Below are 22,735 nucleotides of genomic sequence, written 5' to 3'. Positions count from 1 at the left end.
ACAAGATGGAGAGAGAAGGGGCAGAGGTAATAGGAAGAGAGGTGATTTCTAAGATAAATGGAATTTTGACCATTTAGTTCACTTTATAGATGAACTGGTTGTTTGCTCAGATCAGAAGCTTGACAGCTGCAGTCTACACTAGTTGAAGTTTCTAACTGGCCTTCAGTGGTCCAATGTAGAATGTATTGCAGGAGTCTAGATTCACAGTAGTAAAGGCCTGGATAAATGTGACGATCTACAGCTGACATGAAAGGATGCAATCTTTTCTCTTATCAAATGAAGATAAAAGGTGTTTGTAGTCACTGTTGCTCAGGATTGACAAAAATCAGTGATTATTTTTTTAAAAAATTAGTTTAATATTTAAATCAGATTTTTAAAAAAAATTTAAATTGGATTTTTATTTACAATAAATGCAGTTTTATTTAAAAAATACTTGTTTAAAATTAAATTTGGAATTGATAACATGTTAAATTGTAAAATTACTATAACCTACTAATCTTTTAAATTAAATTTAAAACTATTAAAAAGTATTGCTGCCATAGTTATAATGAAAGTAAAACCACTGAACTGGTTGAAGTCAATGACTGCCTAAATATCTGGAACCAGTGTGCAGAAGTGCTAAACCACATTTTGACAGCAATAGCCTGTTCTGCAGACTCAGAATGAATATTTCTTTCATTTCAGTTTAGCCCACTAGTTCAGTTCAATGACTGGTTCATTCAAGGTTGAGAAATCAATTGGTATTTGAAAAAAAAAATAGAAAACTCTTTTTCCTTTTCTAATCTATGAGAATGAGATCTAATATTTCTGAAATCTTGAAGGACATGCTGACCAGAAACAATCAGTACAGTTCATTAACTACAGATAATACTTTCTTTGTTTAATAAATCAATTAGCTTTAAATGCAAAACTTGTTTAAATAATCTTTTTGATATTTTTATTTCAATGTAAAATGCTGTTTTTTGCATCTTTAATTGAACTCAAATTTCCATCTGAATAGAGCTTGACGCAAATCACAAATATAAAAAATCATCATCTGATAAATAATGCATCAATCATATTCTAATATTAAAAAAATAAGAATATGGATAAATGTATGGTAAAGTATATAATTGATTTAATAAAGGTGTGTAGATATAACGTATCTACCTGGTAAGGAAAAAGAAGCATCAAATTTAGTGTAATGGCTATATTTTGTTGGAAATCAACATGTTTCAGTGGTTTCTAACCAATGGAAATCAACATTTCTTTAGGAAAATAATTAAAAGTACAAATGTAAAATACAATTAAAATAGATTTTTTAAATCATGGTTTCCTGCTTGCTGATTTAAAACAATACACCCTGGAGTTGTTATCTGGGAATCCAGGGGCAACGATGACACTGAAATTGAGAAACATTCAACAATAGTAGGTAAATGCCCTCACCTGAGGCTCTTCCAAATATCATGAAAATGCTCCATTCTGCTAACAATCATCTCCGTTTTATCCAGATTAAGCTTAGGACAACTGGCCTTGTTCCATGTCCCTATCTTGTCAGACATCTGAAATGGTTCCGTATAGACCCAAACAAAGGAGATAAAATCCTCATCAGCATAAGGTTGACAGTGCAGCCTGACCAAGTTAGTCACAAATTCCCCCACAAAATTCACATACATGTTGGACAGCAAGTGTGAAAATGTTTAACCTTGGGATAGCAGTTGCCAGGAACAAAGTTGACGGAAAGGAATTACCATATCATCTTTCAAGCATTTCTGTACCTCCCTGCACATTTTGTGATCAGACTCAGGTTCAATAATGCCGAAGGCCACTGCAGGCATAATTGGGCATACTTCTTTTGTCCTTTACTCTGACAAATCTATCAACTGCAGAGACTGGATTTACATGCCATATCCAGATCTGACCTCTGATTACTTGGGGCTCATGTATTGGAGATCAGCAGATGCTTCTGGATAGTCCCATCACAACCTTCCCAGTGTCCTCCCCTGCAAAGTAATTAGTAATTGAGCAATAATTAGAAGGTCTATAATGTCAAGATGATTTCCTAAGCAAGGCCCAGACCACAAAAATTTTGAAGGGAGTACCAAGGCAGACGTAATGTTTCACATTGTAGTACAGTGGGTGTGGTGGGCACAAACATTTGTATTCCAATGCAGTATCATGATCTTTGGCTCCAGAGTTGCTTATCTGTTATGACCATATGTAGATAAGACCAGAGCGTGACATGCCAAGTGCCTTCATGACCTTATTAGGGGATGACAGTTTGCACCCTTTGGGATCTCATTTATGATCTTTGTCAATTAGAACTATCTGTAAAATTGAGGCGGGGGGGGGGGGGGAGTTCTGGTTCAATGGGCATTGAAATAATTGGAAACTTGTCAGTTGAGTTAAATGGACATTGATTCAGGGCTAGAGCACTGGAAGACATATTATCACAGTAAAATTTCAAAACTGGCCATTTAGTATACATTTTGCAATGTGTTGTAGAGCTGAAAAAATATTAATCTATATCCCCATGAGAAATACTTTATAGTTCTGAGCTTAGCCTCCTGTAGAATCAATGGTAAGGTATATGCCAGAATTGCTTAACATGTAATATTCCTTTGGGAAGAAAAAAGAATGATTTGATTATGAAAATCACTCTTACCAGAAATGTCTGTGGGAGTCCTGAGACTATTGCTTTATTCGGCTCTGCCTTGAGCTACTGTTTTTCCATGTTACAGAGCCATACACATTTTTTTATATTCTCATGAGTTGAGTATATTAGAAAATTCCAAAACACAAATCCAGTCAATCTACTACTTTAGTTTTTCATATGTGTAGTACACAGGTTTTCTCTTATGTAACATGCACAATCAGTAACTGGCTGTATAAAAATGTGAACTCTTCTGGGGGACCATTCTGCTCATATGACGGTGGGAGCTGAACCCTCATGGAAAGGGATCTAACTTGCAAAACTGCGCCAGGTACTTCTATTCTCCATACTGCAAATAATGTGTATTGTATTAAGCATCTAACACTTACATGAAATGTTGCTAGAGAAATCAGTTATTTACGCATAGCATACAATCCCTTTGTATCTGTGTCAACACTCAGGGCTAATCACATAATCATTCATGTACTTACCACATCAGCAACTCTCACACTCAAAAATCGAAACAAAAGCCTATAATTAAAGGGGCAAAAAAAAAAAAAAAAATCAAATGTTAAAATATTAAACTGTTTTAATTAATTCTTGAGAACATGTGGTGTTAAATAATCTCAAAAGCTTCAATCCAGTGTCCTCTAAATATAATCCAGTGTCATTCTAAAAATAACTAGGCTCCAATTTCTTGATATTTATTTTTTAGTAAGGAGAATTAAAAAAATTTTAAAAAACGTTAAAAGTTAGCAGAAAACAAAAGCATTTTTTTTCAAACTTTGGTGATGTTCTCACTCATCTTACAGTTGTTTTTCCCGTTCCTCTTAGCAGCAGCTGCATTCTCTTCTTGTGTCTCCAACTTCCCAGAATTCTAAAACCAATCAGTTAATTAAACTACTATATAATGTCAACATCAGAACAGGTGTAGACTGAAATTGTGTTGAATCCGGTAAAATTATCTGAAAGTGGAGTGACCCAGGGTGTGGTTCCTCCCATACTCTGTTTTCCTTTCCAACGTTGCAGGCTAGAACCTCAGCTAGTATGAATTGAAATAGCTCCAATGACTTCATGGTGCTACAAATTTTTACCAGCTCAGTGTCTGGCCTTAGGAATTTCCAGATCCTCTGTAAAGTTTCTGCCTTTGGGGAGGGGGGGGGAGAGAGAGGGGGGGGGTTAATAGCTATGGCAGTGATCTTCACTGTTTTTCATGCGGGGGCCACTTTGCCAAAAAACCTTCAATGTGAGAGCCACATCAACTACTACCCACCCTAATGGGGGGGTGGAGGGGACATGCCCAGAAATGGGCTGCTGGTGGCGGAGAGATACACAGCTGGGAGGAGCGACATGGATAGTGGGAGGCATGCTGCTTGATGGTGGAATGGATGGGGGTGCACTGCTTGAGGGGAGGCATACAGCAATAGGAGGGATGTGCTAGTTGGGGGGGACAGATGGCCAGGGGGTGCACTGTTGAGGGGGAATAGTTGCTGGGGAGGGGACAGACATGGGGGGGGGCACTGATGGTGGGGGCATGGCCGAGGAGCAGACAGCAGGGGCGCTGCGCTGCCAGGGGGTGGGGGACTAACCTGGATTCGCGTCTGCCCGAGCCTGGACTCGCTCCTGGCACCGGCAGGCCAGGCCCCCATCTCCCTGTGGGTTCGGCACATGGTCCCCGACCCCAAGTAGTGTGGCCTCGCCTTTCCCCCAGCTCCTCTCCCATGTGGGGCCAGCGCCCTGGCCAGAAGCTGCTCCTGCCCCAAGGAGTGCGGTGGCCGCCCTTTCTCTTCTCCCACGTGGATCTAGCCAACTCTTCCCTCCAGGTTCCCTCAGTACGCTGCCCACATGGAGAGCCCCTCATCCCCCACCCAACTCCATCCCCTTTTCCAGGCATGAGGGGAGTCAAGTAGTACAGGAGCCGCAACTAGTGTCCACAGGAGCCACCACGGGCTCGCAGGCCTTGCAGTGAGGAACACTGAGCTATGTTGCAGAGCCGGCTTTAGGGAAAATGTCACCTTTGGCAAATTTTCTTTGGCACCCTGTAAGTGCTGCTCCCTGAGCAGTGGGCAGCCGCTCAGCAGGCAGAGCTGCAGCAGGTGGAGTGGAGGCGGCACTACAGGCGTCAGGCTGCTGGGAGGGCGGAGAGGGGATGCGTGTTAGCACTTGGCTCCTGTCCTGTCCCTTTATCCCCTCCCCCCAGCTCCTGGGCATGGCCCTTATGCAGCCTGTTGACCACAGCGCCTCCCTGGACCATGGTGCCCAGGGTATTTGCTCAGATTGCAATTCTGATCACTTCACCTGTACTCTGACCACTAATCCAGCTCCCACAGGACTACTCCTTACATTCAAAAAATTACTGCAGCCACTGTATTATAAAATATATCGAAATCTGACACAGCCTTGAAAAAATTGTTCTGTAGAATCTTTATCAAGATAAATAGCCACCTGGCTAAAGAAAACAAGACCCTCTAATGACAGCCTTTTTTCCTGGGATTGGTGTCTTTTTGCTTTGCATAACATGCCTCCTCCAAAGCACATGACCTTTTTATTTTTTAAAACAAGAGTTTGCTATTCTGTGTTTTCAACAACGTAAACAATTTGTCAATAAATAATAATAAACTCCCAAGGAGTGAATTTTCCATTGTCCTCTCTATATTAGATGGAGGGAAATCATTTATGCTTCCAACTTAAAGGTCAGATACTACCTACACTGTTTGAAAAGAGATGTTGCTTTAACAAAAAGTACTTCTTGTTCACCAATGTAATTGACAGGAAATTAAATATCAGAGGTGTAGCAGCCACAAAAAAGTGATTTAATGCCGTTATTTTATGGGAAAGATTATATACACGTCAGTCTTTCCAAGGGACACATGATAACCAGTTGTTCAAAATGGGAAATCAGTTGCATAGCTTATACATGGGAGTAACTAAAAACAGATGATAGGAAAGAGGAAAGATAATTGCTACAAAAAGTTTTTTCAGTTCCGTTACTGCTCATCAGAAACTGTTAGGATTTCTAATTAAGCATTAAAGATAGAAAATATGCCTGAAAATTTTTATCCTGGTGATGTAATCAGAGAAGTAAGAATTCAGAGCAGTATGTAGGACAAACAAGAACTATCCTGTATCTTATTTGGCTACAGCTCCCATAGATTTGAATGGGAACTTCACCTGTGTATGGATTTAATTGGTTTTGGTGTAATGCATGGATATTTTGTAATGTATGTTCATATTATGTATGAATTCATGAGAAAAATATTAATATTAAATTTGGTATGTAAACATCCAAAGCAAACAGATTCTACAACAGGTTAATCAAGTATTGAGCCCCTTTGTGACAAGAATTGCAATTCACCGGGTGGTGTGTTGCATTACAATATTGTAGTTTGCAATAGCGTTATAAATTATAGCTCAGTCAATTAGCCATTATTAATGGAAAGATTTTCCCAGTGGCACTATTAGTAGTAACCTGGCATACAATCCATTTATTTCTGTCCCCAGACTGGCTTTGTGCTTTTATTGGTCAAGACTGACCATTATAGCAGGAACCTAGTATAGGCTGCAATGATAATCAGTTCCTCTTTTGGCCTTGACTAAGATTTTATTTGCTTTTAGGTGTTCATGTTTTATGTGGTTTTACTTTTACTTTTAACATTCTCTTAACACACTTTTGTGTGTTTAGTTACCTCTTTTTTTAATCATGGTACACTGGCAGCAACATCATTTTGCAATCATCTTGACATTTGTAATGTCAACTCTGCAGACGTGTGTTAACCTCATTTTGCTATCATTTTGATATATTAACCTCTGTATAGACCTGCACAGAAATAATTTAGCATTCATCCTGGCAAGTGCAATAATGTCTCATTAGATTTGAACTAACAGAATTTTGTCATCGTAATTTGCCATCGTAATAACCAGGTCTTCACAGATTTAATGTGACAATCTTTTGCCACTGTATTATTGCTTTGAACAGTTGTCTTCCAGGAGGAGTTTAAGTGAAGTCAACATAATTTAAAAGAGAGGTCCTCAAAACAATCCAGTACTCAGTGGTTTCAATTGCATATTTCACATAATAATAAATTATGTCACGATGCAGCACTTATATAGTCCATTGTTCCATAGATCTCAAAACACTGTACAAAGGTAAGTAAACATTATTATCCCCATTTTCAAGATGGTAGAACAAAGCCCAAGGTTCAAGTATTGCCAGTGCTTGAAACAGAATCTGTATCTCCTGATACCTAATGTTACTCTACCTATTGAACTGCATTGCCTCCACAATACAATTAATTGTGTTAAAGATGAATGGATATGTTACAGATCCATATTAACCTGCCAGCAATTCATATCTGACATAGAGTAGGATAAAGTGAAAAGTGAAGGGGCCTCAATCCTGACTGGGCATCTGCGAAACTATCATAATTTAATAATAATCACAAAATATAGATTCAGTCTCTAAAAATATACCGCTGGATTTAAGTTGACACCATCACCCAGGACATTTAACATGCAAAAATGATCCTTGATGAGAACTGAATTTAAGTTCTCCTTAATGGATGTTAGTAATAATGGGACAAATCTGCCCCTGCCTCATGGATCATAGGGTATCTGTTGTTGAAGGAACTAATGCAGTTTGCTGTGGAGATATGATTTTGGGCAGTTCTGTCTGTTGTAGTGCAGAGGGTTTTGGGGGCTAGGCCAGAGGATCCATCACTGTATGGATTCTCTGATTCTGTGGCTCAGGAATGTGGTGTGCAAAGGGAACACACAACTATTTTAATAAATAGGATGACAGCTGAAGAAGCTCCATAGCTTCTCTGTAGCCTGGGAAGGAGGAGGGGCGGATAGGGAAATATTCGTCTGTATCTGTCCAGTGCGTAGCTCAGCTGCTGAAGCTGGCAAGGTGCTGGCATAAGGATTTTGGCCTCAAAGCATTTTTCACTGCTTGAAGGACTGACCAAGTTAGGATACAGGAATATAAAAATCAGGTTTCAGTGCCAATATGGCAATTTCTACAGTTTTTCCCTTTCAATATAAAAATATACAGGTTTGGGAAACCAAGTACACGTACTTCTACTTCTGTGGTTCCATCTTTGGTGTAGTTCTGTTAGTTTTGTAATAAAATGAAAAGATCCCTTATTTACATTTGCTGGGATACAGATATGGAAGAACTGTTGTTTTTCTGTTGCTAAATCACAGCTAAGTCTTTCATAATAAGAGGTGAAAAATAGAAAGTATATGAGCTAATATACAGCCAAAGCAAATGAGAGCTCTCATGCTCCACGTTATTGCTTCAAAGATTCACATCCCAATTTTCCTTTCACTTCAGTTTTATGATTCCCTAGGACTCTTCCCACACAGATTGACACGATAGATTTGCAAATACTATCAAAAACACAGAAAGAGCTTGTTTATGAGCCTGATAGTTGAAAGGAGCAACAGACTTGGATTCCCTTTATTTTTCATTCATGTTTGACAACTTTCCAATATAGATTGAATAGTTTTCGGAAGTTATAATCCAAACATCACTTGCATTAGGCTTAGACTATCAGAGTTTTGTATTGTGATGGCATTTAATGTTAAGCAAATGGGCTACTGGTGTTATAAGAAGTCACAAAGGGTTTTAAATCAGTTCACTTTGTATGATATCTATTAATTATTTTCTTGAGGCATTTATTAACCGATCCAGAGACACTGCATGTGTTACTTTACTTAAGTCATAAGTCTAAATGATGTGCTTTTTTACTTGGATATTATAGTAAATTACAGTGTCTGGAAAGATCGCTGCTCTGTGCTGATTACTACTACGCAGTTGGTACTACATGGATTGTATATATACTGTATATATTGTAGAAAATTGTTTCTTTATTCGGGGGCCTGCCCTATCATATAAATTATTCTTTCTCATACAATGATATTTTTTCCATTCAAAAACTTATTTTCCCATCCCAGTGCAACTTTATGATTGAAAAAGCCTACATTTCAAAGCAGCTCATAAGTTCAGTGTATAAAAATGAAATCATAATTAAAGTCACTATTTGCTAGGAAGTTAGATTTAGTTACTGGTAAAAGCGTATCAAGTGACAACTTTTTTAACAGTTTAAAGGAGAGGTTTTGCATAATAATTAATTCCTTGATTATGACTCTAGTTCCCTCAACCTTCTTCCCTATCAAATCCTCAAATTGATGATGCTGTCCGTCAGCTACTGGTCTTCTCCTTCAGATTATTTTCAACATCAGTTCATGACTTTTGGTTCCGTGGGTTTGGAGTATGTTTACATGTCCTGTCCATCCCGGCTTTCCTGGGCATTCATGTAGCAATCAGAGTAGAAAATGCCAGTTGTTTTAAAGGTGCCTTAGCTTTGAAAAAAACTTTAAGGATGTATTGTCTTTTTTGTCTGTGTGTGACTTTGGTTAGATGACCCAGAAATTTATTCAGACTTTTGAGTACATCACAACTTCTGATTCCAGTCTTCAGTTTAAACTAAAACAAATAATAAAATATCTATTAAAATAAATTAAAATATCTGTCTATTTAGCAAGGCTGGACGATGTGCACAAGTCCATGGGGCCAGAAGCAATACATCAGAGGGTTCTGAGGCAGTTGGCTGACATGACTGTGGAGCAAATGGCAATTACCTATGAAAACTCGTGGTGAATGGGGGATGATTGGAAAAAGACAAATATAGTGCCCATCTTCAAAAAAGGGAAGGAGGAGGATTCAGGGAACTACAGACCGGTCAGCCTCACCTCAGTCCCCAGAAAAATCAAAGAGCAGGTCCTCAAATAATCCATTTTGAGGTACTTGGAAGACAGTCATCATGGATTCACCAAGGGCAAGTCATGTCTGACCAACCTGATTGCCTTCTATGTTGAGATGACTGACTGTGTATTTGGGGAAAGTGGTGGATGAGATATACCTTGACTTTAGCAAAGCTTTTGATACGGTCTCCCACAGTATTCTTGCCAGGAAGTTACAGAAGTATGGGTTGAATGAATGAACTATAAAGTGGATAGAAAGCTGGCTAGATCATCAGGCTCAAAGGATAGTGATCAATAGCTCCATGTCTAGTTGACAGCTAGTAACAAGTAGAGTGCCCCAGGGATTGGTGCTGGGGCTGGTTTTCTTGAACATCTTCATTACTGATCTGAAGGATGGGGTGGATTGCACCCTCAGCAAGTTTGCAGATGATGCTAAGCTGGGGGGAGTAGTAGATAGCTTGGAGGGCAGGGATAGGATACAGAGTGACCTAGACAAGTTGGAGGATTGGGCCAAAAGAAATCTGATGAGGTTCAAGAAGGACAAGTGCAGAGTCCTGCACTTAGGATAGAAGAATCCCATGCATTGCTACAGACTGGCTAGACAACAGTTCTGCAGAAAAGGACCTGGGGGTCCTGGACAAGAAGTTTTACTTTGAGTCAAAAGTGTGCCCTTATTGCCAAGAAGACTAACTGCATATTGGGCTGCATTAGTAGAAGCATTGCCAGCAGATTGAAGGAAGTGATTATTCCCCTCTATTTGGCACTGGTGAGGCTACATCTGGAGTACTGTGTCCATTTTTGGGCCTCCCACTACAGAAAAGTTGTGGACGAATTGGAAAGAGTCTAGCGGAGGGCAACTAAAATGATTAGGAGGCTAGAGCGCATGACTTATGAGGAGAGGCTGAGGAAACTGGGCTTGTTTAGTCTGCAGAAGAGAAGAATGAGGGGAGATTTGATAGCAGCCTTTAACCACATGAAAGGAGGTTCCAGGGAGAATGGAATTAGGTTGTTCTCAGGGGTAGTAGATGACAGAACTAGGAGCAATGGTCTCAAGTTGCAGTGGGGGAGGCCGAGGTTGGATATAGGAAAAACCCATTCCAGTGCTTCACCATCCTCCTAGTGGAAAAAGTTACCTACAGAGGTGGTGGAATCTCCATCCTTAGAGGTTTTTAAAGTGAGGCTTCACAAAGCCCTGACTGGGATGATTTAGTTGGGATTGGTCCTGCTTTGAGCAGGGGTTGGACTAGATGACCTCCTGAGGTCCCGTCCGACCCTAATCTTTATTTTTTAAACTCTACTCTAGAAAAATTGCAATAGAATCATAAACTCTGAAAGACAAGCGGAAAATGACCAGGTTCCTTTAAATGGATTTACAGTGGAATTCATGACCTGTTAATGCTGTTCTCTGAGAGTTACAGTCCATATACTTTCCTGTTTGTGCCCTTTCTGGGTCATGTTTTGGTTGTGTGTAACTTCAGACTGAGTGGCATTTTGTTTGGTTGGTTTTTTTGTTATTTTTTTAATGCATTATAGGAAGGTTAGATGCAAACTCTGAGAATTCTTTAAGAAACAGATAGTTTCTACATAAAAATAATTTTCTGCTCAAATTTATGCAGTCACAATTCAAAAAAACTTAGGATCTCCTACAAAAGGTGTCTTCATAACATACCCCCCCCAAAAAAAAAAATTAAAATGAGATTAGAAATTCTGGTTTATCAGTGTCTAATCATCCCCCAAACAGGGAGGAAGATTATGTAATCTACAAAAACTTCCAGTCAGGTGTATGTTTATTGCTGAAACAAAATCTCATCTACAGTGCATGTATTGCTGTTGAATAGAGAGCAGCACTCTATCCACAGTACTGTACTGCTTTGGATGTTTCTTGGAAAGCTGTTAAGACATCATTTAAGTCCATTACACTTGCCAGCCTAGAAGCAGAGCCTTATATGTAGAGTTCAGAGGCTGTCCTATTATGGGAAACCAACTTGTTTTGAGGGAAGCATAGTTATTTGCTTCTGCGCAAGTCCTGGAATTTGAAACATCTCAGGGCCTCCAGAGAACTCTGGCATTAGTTACTATGTCGGCTCACTGAAAGTCAGGATCGTTCATTTTTCCCACTACAAGCTCCAGATCTTAGAAGTAGTTATCCGTATACCAAAACTAAAGAGGGCTTTTTTTTTTTTGCTTTTGCTTTTGCCATTTTTTTTTTTTTTTTTTTTTTTTGTCATTGTGGCTTCTTGGGACATCATCATTATCTGGGGACAAGCAAAACTCTGCAAAAATTATTGGAGCAGTAGAGGTGTAACACCCTTTGCCAAGAAATATTTTGTTTTTTTGCCTTGAGATTTCATTTCTGCTCACATGCTTTGCTATGAGGAAGTGGAAGATTGTTGTAAGTATGAACAGCCTGAAATGTTTTTTTATTATACTCACTTTGACGTAATCTGAGAGTGCTGCTAACATGCTTTTTTAAATGTTTACTTTCCCACTATGAAAAAGCAGAGTAACGGGGAAAAAAAGGACTAGTGTTTTTTATGTTTAGCTTTTCCTTTTAAACAAAAAACTTTACATTTCAAGAAGCATTCCCTAAATTCTATACTGCTGTCATTGGAAAAAAATAAAATACATTTCTTTCCAGAGTTTCACTACTTAATAAGGTTTTATTGACAAAAACAGACCAGTATCAGAAAAAAAGCTTTTTCATGATTGTTTTAATAATCTGGCACGACATCAAAGAACAAATCAGTTGCTTTGAACTTTAATGGCGTAAGCTGTTTCATTCCCCTAAATTAACATATACAGTATGAGATCTCTCATTATTATTAAAGCAGCTGGTAACAAACTAAATGAGGGGGTGGAAGTGCGAGCTTTACCCAAAGTGAGCAATAGTTGAACTCTACCATGCTGTTTCCAGTGGGAGCAGAGAACCCACACATTTTCTGGGTGGTTGACTTGTTTGTTTTATTTATTTAAAGGCTGTCTTTTCACTTGATCAAGAAGAGGAAATAACAAGGATGACAAGAGTAGAAGAATGAAATGTGGTTTAAAGAAAATAAACCAGAATGTAAAACAAATAAAGGAAGTGCCCTTATTAGAAATCTGATCTTATTCTGCGGTTCTCCCTCCCACTTTATGGTATATCTTCTGAGCTCCGTACTCAGCTTAGACCCATGCTTGAACCATTACAAGAGCTCTCCTGTTTTTCTCTTGCCAGTTTGAACCAATTCCAGGGGAATACATGCCTTTCGCTTAAATCTGATGAAGCTTCTCAAATATAGCGTTAGGTTTTTATCATGTTTGACAAGAAATATAGCTAAAACTAAATTCCATTTTTGACACTTATGACAAGTGGGTTTTTTGGTGCTGCTTTTTTTTAAAGCTAATTCTGGTTCTCTCTGGAGAACCCCTTGCAGAATAATCCTCCAGTTATCCCATCAAGGGGCAGGGCTACATGGTGGCAGCTCTGTGAAAGAGATAATACAACTCCACATGGCATAATCTTTTCTGCCTAAACCCTGTTGGGGAGGAACAGGGATGATGTGCATCCCACCCAAACCCATGCACTCCCGTCCCCAGGCTGCTGAATTTCTACCATCTTCACAAGGTCGACACAATGGAGGAGGGAATGGTGTTGCAGAGGAAACTGAGCAACCCGCCACCCCCCCTTCTTAGCAGAGTTGGGAGATCTGTGTGGCTGGTCTCCTCTCTGTGGATTTGGAGGGGTACAATTCCTCCCCCCGAGAAAGCAGTAAATAAAAGAAACACAAATCTAGAGGTTGTGCCACTTTTGAGAAAATATGAATAAAAGATCAGAGAAGTTTATCAGGAGGAGCATTCATGGCAGAAGCTGTTGAAAAGTCATGTGCCTACTTGTGCCAGATAGCTACCCATGAAACTCCTTTTCTAAGTATAAGGGGTAATTGATAGCCTCAGATACACTGCTGCTGTGTGATATCCGGTGAGAACTGGTGACTTATAAAATGCCACATCTGTGTGATCCCCTCACCTTGTTTTTGCCTCTTTAACAGAGATAGACCTGTTTATTAACTTTGTCTTCTTTTTAGAATTTTGTTGAGGCCCTTCTTTGTTCTAGTCAAGTAAAAAGAAAAGACATCCACAGTGTATTACACAGTTACAAAGTATGTCCAACATAATGTTCCTACATTTTTTATCCTCTTCCATTACTCTGAACAGATCATTCTTCTCTTTGATTACTGGTGTCCCTTCTCCCTCTACATCAGGTGCAAGCTTTTTGTCCTCAATCACAGTGCTGAGTACAAACGTGCACATATCTTTGTTCTCTTCTTTCTATTCTCCCTCTCTCCTTCCACTTTTTTAAAGAGCACCCCTCTAACCACACCTTTCTTACTCTTATCTTTTCTTGTGTTTCCATTTGGAGCTCTCTCTTCCCTCTCCTGCACCAGATGGCTTCTGTCTTCTTCCTTAGCTGGCTCCTTTAGACACCCTTCTATGAAATCTTTCAAGGATGACCATTGCAAAGTCTCCAGTATTCCTTCACCACCTTGAGCTTGTTACTGTCACCTTGGGTATTCTTTGTCTGATTGTTTTGTCTGTGTCTGATCTATATTGAAAACTCCTTGGGACAGGAACTGTCTCTGCTTACACATTTGTACAGTGTTAAGCACTCTGTCAGTGATCTATAAATACAGGTAATCACAAAGTGATAGAGAAAATGAGATATAATAGTCTTAATTTAAAAAAAATTAATCTTAGATTACTGTAACCTTCATCTTAGAATCCACCATCTCTGAGGGACATTAATATCATTTCCTAGATATGTTTCTGTAACAGAACAGACCTAATTCTTTTCTCAGTCATACACATGCAATCACACTGAAAGCAGTGGGGCCAGATTTTGCCTGCAGTTACATCCATTCTTCACTTCATGGATTTGGACATGTATAACTGAATATGGAATAAATTACAATATTAGACTGAGTACAGGATTTGATCTGGTACATGTGCAGTAAGGAACAAGTCCTACCATGACCTTTATGGTCACAAGGGGCTACCCTTGCAGAGAAATTAGTGTACAAAGGGGATTTGGTGAGGTCGGATGCAGGTCAGAGAAGGGTATATTGGGTTTAAGGAAAGAATAGAGGATCCTTTCTCTGTCCCCAGCCATATAGATGTGCCGCCTCTCCACAGTCTTTGTGGTAGGGTGCCTTCTCACTTGCCCTGTACATTTGTTGGTCACCTGGGCCAGAAACTCAGGTTTTGGGCTAGTCTCAGGTTTTTGCCCTAAATGAACAAAATGGGAGAATAATAGTTCCCCAATTTTTAAGATGCCCTGGTCCCTGTGTAAGTTGGGGAAGGGTAGGAGCTGCTCTAATTTATAACAGACTGTGGTTCCTCAAGGACCATTAGCCAGCTGAGAATTGTTGTAAGGGAGTGGAGCTCAGGCAGCACAATAGGGAATGAAACTGATGGACCTGAGAATCTGGCCCATTATTTTTGGTGAAAAAGTATGATTAAATTATGATTGAGTCAAATATGTAGGATTGTTTCCTGAGGTATAATTGAAAAGGTACAATATTTATCTAGGAGATTAACCACAGACCAACAGCATTAGTATCAAAAATGAAATCATTTGAGATTCAGAATTATCCAAGGGATGATTACTGTTACTGGGAGCAGGTTCATACATTTTTTTAATCAATGATTACCAGATAAACAAAATAACTTGAATTCTACCCATAAATGGGTAGACTTGTGTTTTTTACTGTGCTTTTGTCAATTAAATGGCACCCCAAAGTCCAATCATCATTTAAAAAGGATAACTGCTGCACTGTGTTGTAGTTAACCACTGAAAAAGACTTCTCAGTAAATTTAGCATAACTTCATATCGCAGTGTTATTAAGAAGAATGAACTTGTGGTAATGCTGTATCAATGGTACAGTAAGCAGAACAGCATGAAGAATTTTAAACAAACTTCTCTTATTAAAGGGTGTGATTAGTGGAGAGGAAAAAGTGAAGGTTAGCAGACTGCGGTGTTTAACTGCTTTCCAGTTAGGCTATACAAGAGAACATATTCACTAATCTTCTAGGAAATACACATGGAACAGAGGAGATGGAAAAGAATTGTGGCTTTCATTTGGTCTTCAAGTATTAATTTCAGATCCTTTAAAGCCAAGTGTTCCAAGTTACTTACCACATGTGTAACAAATAGCAAAGTTCTTAACCACACGTTTGGAAGGAAAGATTTGCTGGAGTTGAAGGAAGAGTTAGTAACAATCTCTCTTCCTTTGACAGAAGTACCTTTTTAGTGTATTGAATAACTTTTAGAGCATTAAGATTACAAAATTTGGGATATTTTTCAGTCCCTTCTTTCTGATTATTTGCTATAGAAGTAGCAAGTCTATCTACAGCTCATGTATCTCTAGTATCCAGGCATTTCTGCCCAAGGGAAAATCGTATTATTTCAAACAGTATTGCAAGATGCTACACGTGGTGTTGGAAAAATTTTATATTATTCGATAAACAGTGTATGTTGCGTAACTGAACCTTTTTAGTTTTTTGCTTGTAAAGGGTCACATCCTCAGCTGATGTAAATCAGCCTAATTTCATTGACAGCAAAACATAACGGTCATATAACTTTCATGACTGAACATGTTACAAAAAATATGCAATTCAAACAGTTTCACTGTAGGGTTTGGGATGGGATTTTTTTGTTTGTGTGTGCACTATTTTGTTTGATTTTGATTTTTTTAAGAATCAAAATGGGAAAAATAAAAAGGAATGCCCTGCTCATATATTTCAAAGCTCTACTGTATATAAAAAAGGTTGTTTTTGACACATGAAGTCTTGCCCACCCCGCTTTTGTTGAAAGGCTGTATGGATGACTGGAGAACTAGTGGGACTGTGAACCACATGAAACAAATGATTGCGGTACCATTTGAGTGAGAGGAGAAGGTAATTCAAAACTTTGTATGTTTATTTTTCTTAATTATTTTACTCCACATCCTGACAAACAACTGGGAGAAAAAATATTTTTACTAATAACTGTACTCTTCCAGTTGAGGAGAAAGAGATTGTATTCCAATCCGTTAGCCCTCCAAATAGTAATCTAGTAAAATAACAAAGACAATACTTGATATTCCTAATATAAAAACTAATAAAGAAAATACCAAAAAAGAAACCTTTGGTCTTCATTGAGCAGAGAGGTTATGTTCCCCCCCACTCCACCCCCCAGATACTGGTTATTCATGCTTTAGTTTACTAAATGTAAAAAATATTTCTTAGGGGAAAAACAGTAAGACTGGTTTCATATTTGACCTTGAGTGCACAGTAAACCACTTGGGTGCCTCAGTGTCTGGTTGCATAGTCGGTTGCCAAATTCTAAGAGGTTGTTTTTGTATGAGTTTGTTTGGGAGTTTAAAGAAATTATCCATGTAAGAGACGCTTCAGCTGTCAGACAATTTAGGGAATTGAAAGAATTTAAGGGTTATTGCAATTGGACATTTCGGTCTTTTATTTTGAAAGATACTTTGATTAAAGTGTTGGAGAGCTCAGTTAATGGAGGCGTTGCTGCTATTTCAGATATACAGAGTATGCTGTGTGAAGGAAAGCCAAATCACAATGAGAAGGAATAATGATGACCTTGGTTTATTTTTTGCTCAGTACATTCAGGTTTTGATTGGATTCTGAACAAGGCAACAGTTTTCTTTCCCAGAAAGCACTATTGTAATCCTTGGAGGCTTGTATTCTGTTATAAAAGCAACTGGCTCATATTGGAGCATTTTCTTGTGAAGGTCATGGGCTTCTGTGTGGGAAAATAAGAAAGATCGCCTTATTGGACCCAACCAAGTACCATGTTCTTATGGGAACATTTTTGTACCAAGACCTATTACCCTTTAGAACTGGCTAGCAGACTACTGATGATATACATAAAAGCCTTGTAGAGAGCTACAGGATTCTGTCCTCCACACACACATTTTGATATTTCTCTTGATTGTGTTTATCTCATTCAATGACAAAAAAAGATTTATTTTTAAATGGTCCCCCCCTGAATTTCCTTTGTTTACAAAGTTCATTTCTGGAACGTGGAGTTGAAAAGCATAGCACCAAAGAAATGCAGTCTCTGATTCTATTATTAACAAAGACAATATTAGCGTTATGTAGTTGGGATTATTTTCTGTGTAAACGGGTGAATATCCATTTAAGTGAATAGGTTGGCCCTGAGTCTTAAAAAAAAAAACTCTACAAGCAAATGTCTTTTGATTTCTGTCTTAAAATTGGACCATCATACATCATTTATTTAGTCTGTCATATGGAAACAGAGAAACATAGTTGTAGTGAAAATCCAGAGGAAGCTAAATTTATGAATGTTATGGAAATATTTTCATTCTCCTCCATCCCCTTGAAAAACATTATCCGTGACAGCAAATTCTGAGGCTTGGAAACTATGAAAGCACTGAAACAATCTAGCTAATCTGTTCTTACAGTCCATGATAGAGCACTTAATATTAAGCACATGCTTAAGTACTTTGCTGTACTGGGATCATTCTGTGTCCATCAATCCAGTGTCTGAGCAGTGTCTGGTATTTGGATTCTTTTGTAAGCATGGAAGACATCAGCTGTGTGTTGTTTTACATGACAGAATAATCATGCTTTCAGTAATAATTGTTAGTTTCTGCCTAACAAAAGCCCAAACGTGAAATAGCAGAAGTGTTTCAGGTCAGGATGCAGGTATATTGATAAAGCTGTGGGAAGAAATCTGCATAGCCTTTGTTTTCATAATGCCGTGATGTCAGACCTTCCAAATTAACTAACAGATTAGGAACAGAAAATTAACTACTAGATTAAAACTAAAAATATCACCTCCAGAGCTAATGATGATTGTTCTTTGTGTTACTGAGTTACCATGAAGTGGTATCTGAAATACCACAGTTGTTTCTTTGGTTGGAATGAAAAGTACTGTAGTATGACAGATGCCTCTCTGTAGTAACTTTGGGTAAATGTTGAGTTTTTAATGTCCTGTACACCTATAGGATCCCGTAGTAAAGTTCCTCAAAATATGTATTTCTCTTGGAACTGTGTGACATGCTGGGAGCAAAATCCAATCTGATTTCATTTTCATTATGGATGTAACTCTCAGCCCAGGTTCACAGGAAGGTTCATCCATATTTTGGCCACAGGTTAAAAATCCTTCATAACCACATGGCCTCCTTATCAACTCAACACCTTCTCCAGAGGCTGAGTCTCCATCTTATCTGTTGTGTCTTCTGGAGAGGTTCTGAAAGCCTTTAACTCTAATTTTTCCATTCAGCTGAAAAGCTTGTTTCACACAAGATGACCTTTAGGGAATGAGAGAGTAATTTTCCACTTACCCTATCAATTTAAGAAGAATCTTTTTTGTGAGCACGTGTACAGTCTACCCCTAAAGTTGAACAGCACTTGAATAGTTGAATAGAGGAAAAGATACATTAATTTAAAAGGAAAGGAGGCTCCTCTCCTTACCCCAAAAAAGACTGATGTAAGAATAAGCCAAGTAGCAGACTGCCATGACACAGATGGATAAACTGGGTGCAAACCTCTGGCACCTCAAAATATCTCAACAGGTAAGGAGTTTTTATGACAGGGTAATGCTGTTCACAGTTTTCATGGTGATGCTGTCAAAGTTAACTGGGGGTTTATTAGGACTGCCTTATTAAAAATATTTACCAGAAGAGGAGCTCAGAAAGTGCAAACCTTTTTGAACTGAAACTACTGAAATGAGTTCTCTAAAGCCTTCTGAACTTATACATTTAAAGTGTGCATAGCCATATTAATTCCACGCCCAGTTTTGTATGTTTCCTTTATGGCACACTTCTACAGTCCAGCTCATTCTGTCTATTTTCTGGTGGTTTAGGCCAGGTTTGTTATCAACCCAAAATATTATCTTGGATCTAGAAAAGAGCAACATTCATTTTTCATTCATTCTGACACCATTTTATCCTTATTTTTACTCTCAAACCATGGTTTCCTTCCCCATCAACTGTTTTTAAGCCATGGTTCCTATGGTTCCTTAACTGCTGTTAAGCTATGGTTCCAGCTTTACATCAGAGGTCAAAATACATCCTTCGGTGCTAGCATTAATTTTGGATCAAAAGTGATAAAACAAATCCTTTTGTAATAGACTAGAGGAAAATATTTTATCAAACATTTTGCAAGGGTGATTCCCTCTCTGACGCCTCATGATTAGGGGGGGAAAACTGGAACGTGTAAGGGGCAATGGAATGAAATTTAACGTTGTGAAATATGGCATTAATATTAGGAACTGTTACTTAAAATGAAACACATTAGATGAGGGGTAATCAATAGGCAGACTGTGGGCCAAATTTAGACCACTGGACACTTCTGAACAGGACCCCGCTGTCTATTTATTTACTTACTATCATCGTTGTTGTTGTTTTCTCTGGAGTCTGGACTTTGACTATACCTTGATCAAGAAATTTAGATCTTGCCAAAAAAAATAATTGATTACCCCTGTGTTAGGCTGTGTCTTAATGGAAAAGTCCTACAAACCTTGCGGAACTTTACTGTAAGTGTTTTGGATCATACAAAGTGATATTCCAGCAATAGACTTCTCTAGGGTTGTTCAAGAAGCCTACAGTAAGGATATTAATCTGTATTAAACTATGGTATTCTTCAGTCATTTCTGCTTCAGTTCTATGCAGTGCTATTAGTTTAATTCCTACCAAATTCCATATAACTTTCCTATAACGAAAGAATAGTCCCCCAGGTCAACTATTAGTACTGTACCCCAATTTGCCTGCCTACCTCAGCCTAAATCTCCCAGTTCATCTTTAAGTAAGGAACATTCCTGCACTGGCAGAGGGATGGGCTAGATGATCCAGTAGACTTTCCATCTCTAATTTCTGATTCTATGAATAGGCATGCTTTGGTATTTTAAACAGGAAGTACCCTTATTTTTAGTTCAATCATTTAACTCTCTGTCTCTCTGCTGCTGCTAAGACATTACTGATTGCAAACATGCTATGTCTTAAAAGGCATTAATAAACATTAACCTTTTAGAATCCTAAGGACAAATATACTGAATTTTAGAAGCTTAGTTAACTCAGAACTAAACCTGTGTGAATAAGGGATGTTTGGGTTTTTTGGCAATTGCAATAAAATAGAAAAAAATAGTTTTGTGTTGAATGAGACATTTTTTTTGGTGACAAAATTGAAATGTTTTGATCACTTTTTAATGTCTTTGATTTTTAAAGTAAAATTAAAGGAAATTTTGAAAGGAAAAGTCATTCTAAAGAAAAAGATTGAAACTTTGATTTAAAAAAAAAATATTTCGGATTTTTATTTTTTATGCCATTCAGTAAAACTAACTCATGATTCACAAAATGTTTGTGTGTTGCCAAAACAGCATTTTTTTACCAGAATGAAGTTTCAGCCAAAAACCTTAGTCCAGTTCTACTCAGCACCTGTTTACCCCCATCCCTTCCCACGGACACCATTTTCACCTGTCTGGCTTCTCTTCAGTCCTGTCCTTGGCTTCCTTACCTCAGTTAGACCGTTCCCATCACCTTATTGCTGTGTCCTTTAGATAAGCTCCTCCCTTTTCCAAGCTGGCCTGCTCACTTTCCACATCATCCCAGGGTGACCTGGATTTCAGCATGGAGTCATTTCAAGAAGTCCCCACTGTCACTGTTCCTGTGTTGAATCAATTGACTCCTGCTGGCCTTGCCATGATGTAGGCAAATGAAAAGTAAAGAAAATTAAAGTGTTTATATATACCAGGCCCCATTCACATGGGTCTCTGCTCAACACATGGTGCAAAACATGCCCAGTTTTTGAATGACATAAGCATTGAAACCATGGCTGTCGTTATGCACTCCTTCAGAGCTAGCCGCAAAGTAAGACGTGGAATGTGCTTGTGTTTTGAATGCTGTACCTTTTTATAATTACATTCTCTGGAAACCGCATCTTGGCCTAGCTAATAAAATTAACATTTAGTCTAAAATATTAATTATAAATTAAAAATTAATTCATTATTTCAAGCTATTGTGAAAGGTAAGGGCCACTAAAGCTAGTACAGTATTAGTAAATAGCCTTTGTCATTGGTTGAATGATACAAGTAACCAAGCTATCTTAGGAGCTATTAGTAAATTGATTTTTCTGAAATTTGTAGTTCTTCCAAGAAATGCGGATATTATATCCGAGAGCGAGAGGCAGCTTATTCTTAATAAAAAAATATATGTAAGGCTTGAAAGACACTGAATTTAATATTTATATGAACATGTTGTGCTTTCTGTTCTGCTTGGAATAAAAAAGGATGAGGTTAAACATGCTATCAAACAGGAACAGTCCCAAAATGATCTACTACTTTTCTGCATTGCTACTAAAACTGTTGTTATTTTCCAGTACATACCTGACACATTACTTATATAGCAGAAATACATTTGATTTTGCTATCTTCATTTTTCATATGCTGGTAAATCCTGTTTGCTAGATCTTAATCTTGGATTTGGTTTGGTTTGTTTGGTGTGTCTGTGATTTTTTTCTTTCTTTTCTTACGTAAAATAATTTTAACACATTTCCTGTTCTGATTCTTGCAAAGAAGAAAGCATAGAAGCAGCACATGCAATAGGAATAATAGTTCTTTCAACTGTATAATTATTTTCCTACCTGCCAAAATTTCCCTGCACCAAATAACTTTATTACTTTTACTTTTAACCATCCTTGCATTTATGAAGCTCAGCAAAGATGCAATTAGCTGCTTTTGGAAGTAATAAATTGGATATTCTGCAACTGTATTAATCTACAGTATATTAAATTCATATTCATAAATGATATGGAAAGGGAGGTGAACAGTGAGATGGCAAAATTTGCAGATGATTCAAAATTACTCATGATATTTAAGTCCAGAGCTGACTGAAGAGTTACAAAGGGATCTCACTAAACTGTGTGACTAGGCAACAAAACGGGAAATGTCATTTCAGTGTTAAGTGGAAAGTAATGCATATTGGAAAAAATATTCCCAATTATACATATAATATGATGGGGTCAAAATTAATAGTTCCCATTGAAGAAAAAGATCAAGGAGTCATTGTGGATAGTACTCTGAAAACATCCAGTCAATGTGCAGGGGCAGTCAAAAAAAAAATCTAACAGATGTTAGGAACCATTAGGAAAGAGAGAAATAATAAAACAGAAAATATTATAATGCCACCATATAAATTCATGGTACACCCACATCTTGAATATGCATGCAGTGCTTGTCACCCCATCTCATAAAAGATATATTAGATTTGGAAAAGATGCAGAGAAGGGCAACAAAATGATTGGGTTATGGAACAACTTCCATTTGAGAAGAGATTT

General features: G+C 38.0%; 1 protein-coding gene across 20 annotated transcripts in view; it reads left to right on the top strand.

The window, feature by feature from the left end:
- DMD (dystrophin) overlaps positions 1 to 22,735 on the top strand; it is a 1,854,857-nt gene that overhangs the window by 217,654 nt on the left and 1,614,468 nt on the right. The window contains exon 1 of one of the 20 annotated variants that reach the window (XM_067545072.1): positions 11,340 to 11,789. The exons of the other annotated variants lie outside the window; for them this stretch is intronic. Coding sequence (XP_067401173.1) covers positions 11,759 to 11,789 — 31 coding nt within the window. The 5' untranslated portion in view covers positions 11,340 to 11,758. Of the gene's footprint in view, positions 1 to 11,339; positions 11,790 to 22,735 lie in introns of those variants that run through there. 20 annotated transcript variants of the gene reach the window in all.

Source organism: Emydura macquarii, unplaced genomic scaffold (assembly GCF_026122565.2).
Source record: "Emydura macquarii macquarii isolate MOO-44397 ecotype Brisbane River unplaced genomic scaffold, CSIRO-AGI_Emac_v2 contig_1043, whole genome shotgun sequence".
Classification (NCBI taxonomy): domain Eukaryota; kingdom Metazoa; phylum Chordata; order Testudines; family Chelidae; genus Emydura; species Emydura macquarii.
The sequence above is the reverse complement of the archived record's forward strand: the minus strand, read 5'-3'. Positions and strand labels throughout refer to the sequence as shown.